The sequence below is a fragment of the Cryptomeria japonica genome, chromosome 5, assembly GCF_030272615.1.
Source record: "Cryptomeria japonica chromosome 5, Sugi_1.0, whole genome shotgun sequence".
NCBI lineage: Eukaryota > Viridiplantae > Streptophyta > Pinopsida > Cupressales > Cupressaceae > Cryptomeria > Cryptomeria japonica.
This window is the reverse complement of record NC_081409.1, coordinates 708,037,189-708,047,332: the sequence shown is the minus strand read 5'-3', so window position 1 is coordinate 708,047,332 and position 10,144 is coordinate 708,037,189. Positions and strand designations below refer to the sequence as shown.

Genomic DNA, 10,144 nt, shown 5'->3' with positions numbered 1-10,144 from the left:
TGTAGATTACCTCATCGGTTGATCTAGGAGCTAATGTCTTCGCTCTCCTCTCCTTGTCACTCTTAGGAGTTTTCTTGAAGACATACTTAAATGGATCCACATTATGGTCATACAGTGAAGGGGTCTATTGTAGATTAAATGTACAATTAATACAATGTACTAACATAAATATATCAAAAACACTTAAAAGCTATAATATAGAGAACAATGACGTACATGTGCCTGAGATGCTTCTCCAATGGATTGAGGATGGCTCACCATCGATAGAGAAACTGTCGCTATTACCTATACAAAAAATGTTCAAATATTAAATACAATTAATATAATGATAAGTATTGTAGGTTTAAAACAAATAATTGTACATATCAAACAAAAGTGAACCGGATCCTGAGATGCTTCTCCAGTGCACAGAGGAGGGTTTGCCATTGATGAAATAGGTATGGATATTTTATGTATGAAAACATTATAAGATTATAATATATCACAAGTTCACATGTACGTGTGCATATAATCATGAAATTAAGAAAATAAAGTAGAGATACATACCTCTGCCCTCTCTTGATCCACGGACGAATCAGGTGCATTCAACAAATCCACATAGCTCAATGGCCAATGTACATGTAAAATAGACAAAATAAACACTAATCAATCTACAAACCCCAACTAATACTTGATTTCAACATTTTCAAATAATTGTACAACTAAAAATGTGTTCAATTACCTTCTTCCCACGTTTTGGTGTCTTCGAGGAATTTTTTTTCTTAGGATGAGCCCTAGACACAGAGGGGGTACCCTAAAAAAACAAAATTAACATGAGATATTAGTATAGATAATAAATTAAACATAATTTTAAAAATCAAAAATGAAATGACTTGCATATTCCATCAAAATAATACATAAAAAGGGTTGTACAAAATATGATACCGTATAGCCTTGTAGGCCAAAATCGATCGCTGAGAGCATGATGCCATCAATCTGGGACATTTGGTCCCCTGTCAACACCTACAAACCAAAAATTGGACCAAGCATTAAATATAGTTAGTATATCTTGTATTTTTTAAAATTCAAAGTGTACTATTCTATTTTAACATGTTACAAAATTTATACCTCAGGCATCGAAGTTGCAGCTATAGTAAATTCGGGAGGAGTATGGATATCGCTACTACATCCTGAAATGCATATTATTTGTTTCAATTTAAATAGATGTATAAATAAAAATTCATTTATGTAATTACAAATTTAAAGTGGCTGATAAATAAAATGCTATGAATTCAAATCAACACACCTATGTCTGTTGCTCATGGGCAAACACCATGTCCATCAACACATCTGTCAGTGCAAAATCCTCAGTCGTGCAAGCCTGGCATCTACTCCCGCAAATCGTGCACAGATAAGATGAAGATCCATCTGCACCGGCTACATCGTCTATCCCCGAGCATATCCTCGAGCAACTGACACACATATGTTGGATGGGCTCTTTGTCGCCACCTAGAGCAACTAATGGCTCATCATCCAATACAATAGGGTGTGCTAATGACGTCCCATGCTGGATGATGGAACCAGTCAATGTTGTGGCCCCCTGAAGAGTTTGTAACTCCATCGACTCTTTCAGCTCTACTGGGACAACCTGATGCACCTTGGGTTTGGGTGCTAGGGGGCGGCGACTCTCTGTGAGTAATCGCCTAAGGGTTTCAGGTCTATCTTGGGCAGAGCCACCGCCTCTCCCATAGAACTCTTTCATGTCAAAATAGTTTGGGCACACATTGAGCACAAACTCACAATATACTTTTCTCAAAAATATAATGGCACCTCATAATTATTACAAGGTGGATCATCAAATACCATCCACCACCTCTGCCAAAAAAGATTCTTCATCTGCACATTGGTACACTAATGTATGGGAAACCTCTTTGCATTAAGAGGTAATGACTGACCAATTTTGGGATCAACGAAAAGGGCACATATTTGTTGTTTACTAATATTTTTGTTTTTTACTCCTTCGTATGATAGCCCATTAGCATAGAATTGACGACACCTATCCCTAAAGCTTCCCCATTTGATAATTTGTGTAGAAACAGATATGGCACCACTAGCTAATGTTTCTAGGCTAGTGGCGAGGGATTGATGATGCTCAAGTTTGGATGTTTCAATTTAACAATTAGTCTATTGATTTTAGACTTATTTTTTCCTAATTGATTAATTAATTGCTCATGTGTTTCGGGTGTGCAGTCAAAAGAAGTAATTGGGGGTGTATCTTGTGGGTTTTCAGGAGGTGCATTTGGTTGTTCTTGTGGGTTTTCAAGAGGTGCATTTGGTTGTTCTTTTTGTGGATTAGAAGAATCTAGTTTTTGAAAGAAAAAATGAAAAAACCTAATCAAAATTAATGAAATTAAATTCAAAATGTAAAACAAATTGAACAAACGGGAAAGAAAGACAAAAATAAACAAAAACTAACCTTGATCCATAGTCTGGAGGAGAAATCTAGCACCCCGTTTGCGGTTTAGGAGAGAAAATGAAGAAAAATCAAACTAAAAATGCACTATTCACGGGAAAATAAGACCCAGATTTTTTTTTAAAAACTATTTTTGAAAGGCACCGCGTACGTGGTTCTTTTGGGATTATTAGCGCCTACACGCTCATTTTCCTATAAATAGCATGTACGCGCTCATTTTCCTAGAGGTAGTGCGTACGCGCTACTTTCCCTAAAAGAAACGTGTACGCGCTACCTTCTCTAGGCTCAGGAACAACAAACCTAAGCGCGTACGCAGTGAATTCAAATTTTAGAACCATGTACGTGCTGCTTGTTTTTCCATGCTTTTTTTGGGTGGTGTCCACTTTTCTGACCACCATCTTTGTGCACATACCCACTATCTATTGTAAACTTTGTCCACTGCATTGGAAAGGCACCTACACTAGGGTGAAAGCTCATTTCCTTCACCAACCAAGGAACGGTGTTGAAGGCTGTCAAAATGAGTCGGAACGATATGATGTTGTGAGGGAACAAGAAAGGGTTGATGGTAAAGTTTCTATACGAAGCTTTCACATGCTTCAACAACAGGGGCAACTACTACAGCTGAAAGTTTTAATAGAGACTCGAAGGTGGATATAACTTCTAGAGATGAAACAAGTGAACATGCTCACAAAAGGTCACATATTGGCAGCTCAAACCCCATTGGAAGATTGTTTGATGTGCAAGGTCAAGAAGCAGTTGATGCAGTGATTGCACGATTTTTCTATGCAAATGGAATACCATTTAATGTTGATCTCTCACATTTCTATGGAGAGATGGTCCAAGCGATCAAAAATGCACCAGCAGGCTATAAACCACCTGGATATACAAAGCTTCACACTACTCTAGTCGATAAAGAAAAAACTCGATTAGAGGAACAAACTGCACCATTGAAAAGAGTGTAGGCTACAAAAGGATGTAGTATTGTGATGGATGGGTGGACGGATTATAGGAATCGTCCACTACTTAATATCATGGTAACATGTAGCAAAGGGCCTTTTTTTTAAGGCAATAGATTGTTCAGAGGAAGAAAAAAATGCAGAATTTTATCATAACCAGTTATGTGACAGCATTGAGGAGGTGGGGACGTCACATGTAGTCCAATTTGTTACTGATGTTGCCCCTGTTTGTAAAGCAGTAGGCATGTTGGTGCAAAAAAAGTATAGGCAGATATTTTGGACACCATGTTGTGTGCATTCGTTGAATAATGCACTTAAAGATATTGGCAAGTTCCAATGGATTACAGATCTCATAGAGAAGGGCAGGAAAATACAAATGTTCATATGTAACCATCACCACACACAAGCCATTTATCGTAAATTTGCCAAGGTGGAACTTCTCAAACCTATTAATACATGTTTTGCATCTTACTTCATTCTTCTTGACCACCTTTGTGAAGTCAAAGGAGCTTTGTGTTCCCCAGTTGTTAGTGATGCATGGGCAACTTGGAAGCAATCTACATCAGATATTGCAGTTGAGGTGAGAGGTATGGTCCTTGATCAGCATTTTTGGGCTGATATTAAGTTTGTTGTAGACTTTATTAAGCCCATATGTGAGGTGATCAGATTTGCAGATTCAGATATGGCATGTTTGGGAGAGATTTATCAAGCAATATATTTCATGTGTGAAAGAGTCAAGAAGATAGCAAATGCAAAAGATATTTCTCTATATCCTTTGATAGAGGAAAAGTTACGTGGAAGATGGAACAAACTTAACACATCATTGTGTTGCATATGCCCTTAATCCTAAATGGTATGACATAGAAGTGACCAAAAAGAGGGCTCCAAATCAAGATAGAGAGGTAATGAAGGGATTTTGGGCAGCGGTTAAAAAGATTTATGGCCAAGGTGAGGATGTTTCAGTTTTGAGGACTCAATGGAATAATTTTTCTCATGGGCGAGATGATTTTGATTCCGTGGAAGCTATATATGATATGAGAGTAAAGAAAGACCCTATAGAGTGGTGGTGGTGGAACCATGGAAGTGAAGCCCCTGAATTACAATCATTTGCAATATGATTGCTCTCACAAGTAGCCAGCTCTTCATCTTGTGAGAGAAATTGAAGTACTTATGGGTTTATTCATTCCCTAAAGAGGAACCAATTAGGATCAAAGAAAGCAAAGAACCTGGTGTACATTCATAGCTCACTTCGTCTCCTCTCTCATGTAGACCCTGGATACAATGAGTGTCCTTCAGCAAAATGGGATCAAATTTCACCTGATGGAGAAGCTGCAGCCATTTTGGATGAAGTGGTTGAAGCAGATGGACTAATTGATTTACCCCCTGTTATTCTACCATCAGAGGAACTTGAACTTGAGAGTGATGACTATTTGGAGAGCCTCATAGATGAGGACCTTGATTATGATATGGATGTTCATGGCATAGAAGAGTAGATGATAGATATAAGTTTTCTAATTTTTATTTCTAGCTTTTTGTTTGCGTATCATTGTATTAGCTTGTTGCGTATCAAGCTATTTAGTATTTTGAATTTTCAATATGTAATCACTAATCAGTTTGAAACTTTGACACAATGATTGTATGAAATTTTGATTTGACTCATTTCACATTTATGTACCTAAACTTTGAAGTAATTAAAATTCTTGTTTTGAAAGTTCAATGTCATTACATTTTCAGATTTTCTATACATTATTAAATTATATTAAAAAAAAAAATTGGCATCTCCAAATACCACGTCTCCTATTTTGAAAAAATAAACGTACCTGTACCAGTACTAGTCTCCGACATCTCCAAGTACCCCCATACCCTCTAACCTTGATTTAAAGATATTGATAACAACGGTTTACAAAGCAAAGAATGAAAAAACAAAACTGTTTAATATAAAATCTTCTGCCTAAACCAGACGAATACGTTAAGTAGATATCATGCCACTAGTATTGTCAACGAAAGAAATCTATTTTATTATTTCTAATAAGTCCAACCTTTATTGCAAGTTGCAACTCCTCACTGTTGCGCTGCAACACTTCAGCTTGTCATGATTTTCAAGCTACTCTTCTCCTGTGTTCTTTCTGCAACTCCTCCTCACAGTCCCGTCATTTTATAGACTTTTTCGTCTCTTTTTTTCACACATTTTCGCGGGAATTTTTTAGGGTTTAGGAGATTTTTTAGTCACGATTTTTGACTGAATTTTAGGCATCTTTTGGGGGGTTTAATCGCGTCTAATCGTGAATAAATCGTTGATTGTGGTCAATGATTTATACAGCCAATCGGAGGGAAAAAATTGGGAATGTTGTTGATTCTTTATTAGTCGCGATTAATTGTGGCGATCATTGCTTCTTTATTGCCTATAAATGAATCGCTGAGAAGATAATAGGGGGCTCTTTTCTGGTATCACGTAACCACACAGGCTTGTGGTTGCATGACAAATAGGAGAAATTGCAAAGCTGCATCTTAATATACTCTCGAAGAAGGTATGGATAGTATGGAATCGCATTGTCTGTTCATTTTAAGTTTAACCTCATCATATTGCCTTTTGTTTGGCATTGTGTTTTGTACTTAATCCAACATTGAGTAATGATATTGTTAATCTGTCAGTGTGTAATTCTATTTACTTATGACTTCTTTGTTGAATTCTAGATACTTTTTTATTGTCCTTGAAGAGTTGTTGGTAATTTGTCAGCACCACATTGATTATGTAGCATAAAATGTTGTTGGTATGGGAAAAAGAGCATAAAAATTAATAAAATTATATAGTCCTCAATGCAAAGCATACATGGATTGTTTATGCTTCCTTAACTTAGCTATAGATATTTATCAAAGACAAGGCATGACTAGGAAAAAATCAAGCAGATTACAGAGAAAAAAGGGTGTAAATAAACATAATTAGTTGTTTAACAGAAAAGCCCCACACTGATTGACATGACCACTAAGTTTGGCAATATGACCACTAAGTCTAGCAATATAACCTAGATAAGATCAAATTATAAACAATTATCAAAACGAACAATTATTTAGAACCATTCTGACCACAACAATAGAAACAGGGGAAAGAACCCACCTTGATCACACTTGATGTAGAAGACCTCCACCTCTGGTTGCCACCAAGAAAAAAAGGACAAGTCCAAATAAGTATATGTCAAGATTCGACTGAAACTATAGTCTGTTTCCTTGTTATAAATGTGGCACAATACGATACATTTGATTTATTAAATGGCAAATTGATCAGAAGAACAAGGACATACCTGTTTATTGTTATATTTTGTATTCAAAAAAGACATTTAAAACAAAACAGACAAAAACCCCAAAACAAGAAACCAAGCACTGCAATTCCATTATGCTATAATTCTCAAATTGACAGCTTTGTGTATGAAAATTTACATTTATAAAACTTATCAACTTAGCAAAACTGAAAAATGCTAACACAAATATCACCATTTGTTCTACAGGTACACAAAAACTGCCTCATAATCATGTAGGGCCTTTTGCTAATTATAAAAAGGTGATAGGTTCCAAATCGGTGGCACCTCTGTAAAAATCAGCTTCCTTCAAAAATGTCATCATTTTGTCAAATATAACATCAAACTCTGTCTCACGTATTACTAAACGTGTAAGAAAGGAAAAGGCTAAGAGGGGCCCAAATTTTTAGTCTCATTTCAAGTTTAAATTAATGCTTTTTGTGAGCTGAAAATAGAGAGACTTCTTAGCTGTCCAGCCTTTACATTGGAAAAAACCAAGAAATTGGTAGACCAAAATTACGTAAAGATAAGGACAACTTAGAATCTCTATTTTTTTCACAGAGGAAGAAATTGCTTTGGTGGGTCAGGTTTGTCTTGCATGCCAAACTACATATGTTTTCTTTGTAGGTTATGGAATGTTAAGCTAAGAATTTCTCAACAAAGGTTGCCGGTAACATTACGAAATTGACCTTTCATTAAAGTAAAACCTTTGACAGTCTTTCCACACAAACGTCAGACCAAACCCATAGAATCAATATGTAAACCACGAAACAAAATGATGAATTCAGAAAACATTGAGGCCAAAGAAAAACTGACAGAAGTCATTCCCACTTCAGACAAAAAACAATATTTATCATCACCCAACTCAAAGATAGAAGTGTCTACAGCAAAGCTAGAATGCTCCAAGCTTTTGCACTAAGTGGACTTGTCGAAAATCGAATTGACTTAAGGAACTAACAAGCATGTGCACCTGGCAGGCATAAGGCCAAATTCTACCGTCTGTGCCTTCAAGTTGGGCACGTCTGCAACATGTGGAAGCATTGATAGGGTGCGTGAACTGTTTGACAAAATGCCTCAAACAAACTGTACCAAAGGTATTTCCATTTTTTTTCCATAGGGGATAAACATCAATGCAAACTACAAAGGGTAGAGGAATTTGGACAGATGTAATACAAATGCCTTGATTGGCATACGCAAAATGTGCAAAAACAGATTAGCCATGTGGACTCTGAACCCTGAAGTCCTGCTTTGGCGGCCTTCTCTTCGAAAGTGATGCCTTCTCTCGTCTTGATTATCCCATTCCTTCTGGACAGGCAGATGAATTACCTTCAAATTCTGGATTACCTCCAACGAGACCGTGCCAAAACACATAATTGACAGACAACCGCTAAAGTTCGAACAAATTTCTGGAATAAACATTGTATTAAAATTTATCAAAGGGAAAATGGCGTAATGCTATTGGCTGTGCAGAAAACTAATAATCACAGTTTAAAACGAGCCCTCGTCAATCGAAGGCAGGAACGGGCTCTATTTCTTAGTGGCAATGGTTTCTTTGTCATATCAGCCTATGTACTATTTTGTAAGGCGTCCTTTCATGTTTTGTCCAGCAGCAGTTAAACTGGTTCCAAAATTGAATTTGGTATTATTTACTTTTGAAAAATCACAGTCGTAGCTTGCATGACTTTCCGTTGTACGACAATACGATTTTAGAACCACCGCATCCGTTTTGCCCATCGTATTTGACAGGTCATTTGTTTGAAAACTTGATACTTGTATTGATTGAAAACGACTTTTATATTATGTAGCTAGTGTGTAAGGTTTGGTCCAGCATGTCCCTTGGTCGTATAGTATTATCGATGTTTCTTATTTGCTTGGGACATGGCCAATTTATTCATTTGGCTCAGGTCACTATACGGATCGGCTCCAAGGCTGTGTGTTTTTCCTAAGAGGCATTTCACATATTACTTTGGCTCTATGGTCCACAATCTACACTTTTGGGGCATACCCTTACTACTTGTGTGGGTGATCCTTCCAATATCGGCCCATGATAGATATATAGCAGTATTTGGCATTTGGATTTGTGTTTTTGGGAATTTCAATAAAAGAGGGGTTAAAATTTATTCAAATAAGAAGAAATACAAAGCAGGGGCATCAAATAGCCCCATCAAGATCCACTAAGTGATTTAGCTGTTGAGACAAACCCAAGGGTAATTGACCCTTATCCATAATATTTCAGGTTTGCATTTTATCTAAAACCCATTTGTCCAAACAATCTGCTACTCCATTCCACTCTCTAGAGATATGAGTGAAAGTAACAGAATCCAAAGAAGCACACAAATTAAGAATCTAATTAACAACCAAGACTAACTGCCAACTAATGTCCTCTAAATGTTGTCGAGTTAGCAGATGAACTACTACCTGTGAATCTAATCCACAAATGAGTCTGCTCCATCCAAGAGTAGAAGCACGTTCCACATCATACAAAATAGCAAGAGCCTCCACCAAATTGTTGGTATGATGACCTTTATAAACAGAAAAAATAAATTGAACATTCCCCTCATGCAAAAGGTAATCATTCGCTTGGATGGTATCTCCATTTCCAAATGCAGCTTCACAGTTTTGGTTGGTTGTGTTTTGTTGATTGATCGAGGAGCCGGATTTATAATATTATAAAGTTGTATGTGAAGTATTTCTTCTTAGGGCTCCATCCTTGCCATGGAAAGTTAGTTTGGTGTGCCCCCAAATTTGTAGGGCTCTTTGGGATTTAATCCCACATTGTTAGTGAGGTCTCATTTTGGCACTAAGTGTGGCAGCATTCTTTCATTTTTAAAATGTGTCTGTTTAAGAGTTCACAATAGTGTGAGGCTTCTGGGTATAATGCCACAATTTTGTATATCGATATCCCTTCTCAACTTGTGGGGCTTATTTTTTCCAAGCTAAAAGGACTTTTGAAAGGATGTGTAACTAGATTGTTGCAAATTGGAGAGATTTAGGCCAAGATGAATATTAATAGATTCTTAATCTTATTCATGGTGATCAAGTAGGCTAAATTAATTTTGCCATATTTTGGGATTGTGAGTCTTGGTGCTATGGATTTTTTAAGTTTTATGGTGGGTGGTATTGTAGAACCCCCAGAGATTTCCCCTTTTCTTGATTTCTCTAATGGCCATAACTATCTAGAAATCTATTTGATGTTTGTGTACTTAATTGTCTTTAAATAAAGTATAGTTTTGCCAAAAAAAATGGCATGTAGGCCTATTAACAAAATTTGACGTACAATTATAGATCAGCTAATAAAAATAACTATGTTGAAGGATGATCCTCGTTACTAATGGAAAGAGAGATGTATTCATCATGAGAAAGAGCACAATTACTAAGAGAACGAAGGCCTCGCACAATTTATTCCACTCAATCACATTTTTTCATAGAAAGAAGATAATCTC

At 36.6% G+C, this 10,144-nt stretch overlaps 1 protein-coding gene across 1 annotated transcript; it reads left to right on the top strand.

Annotated features, from left to right (window-relative positions):
* Nucleotides 1–2,969: 2,969 nt before the first annotated feature.
* On the top strand, nt 2,970–4,901 carry LOC131075043 (uncharacterized). The gene is made up of 5 exons (XM_059220886.1): nt 2,970–2,973; nt 3,059–3,408; nt 3,518–4,093; nt 4,191–4,448; nt 4,602–4,901. The coding sequence occupies exons 1-5, from the start codon at nt 2,970–2,972 to the stop codon at nt 4,899–4,901; spliced, it is 1,488 nt and encodes a 495-aa protein (XP_059076869.1).
* Nucleotides 4,902–10,144: the final 5,243 nt, after the last annotated feature.

Excerpts from the sequence above, each read along its gene's own strand:
- LOC131075043 (XM_059220886.1), top strand. Across the intron at positions 3,409-3,517 it reads AAACTGCACCATTGAAAAGA|GCAATAGATTGTTCAGAGGA; the intron begins GTGTAGGCTACA and ends CTTTTTTTTAAG. Across the intron at positions 4,094-4,190 it reads GATTTGCAGATTCAGATATG|AGGAAAAGTTACGTGGAAGA; the intron begins GCATGTTTGGGA and ends ATCCTTTGATAG.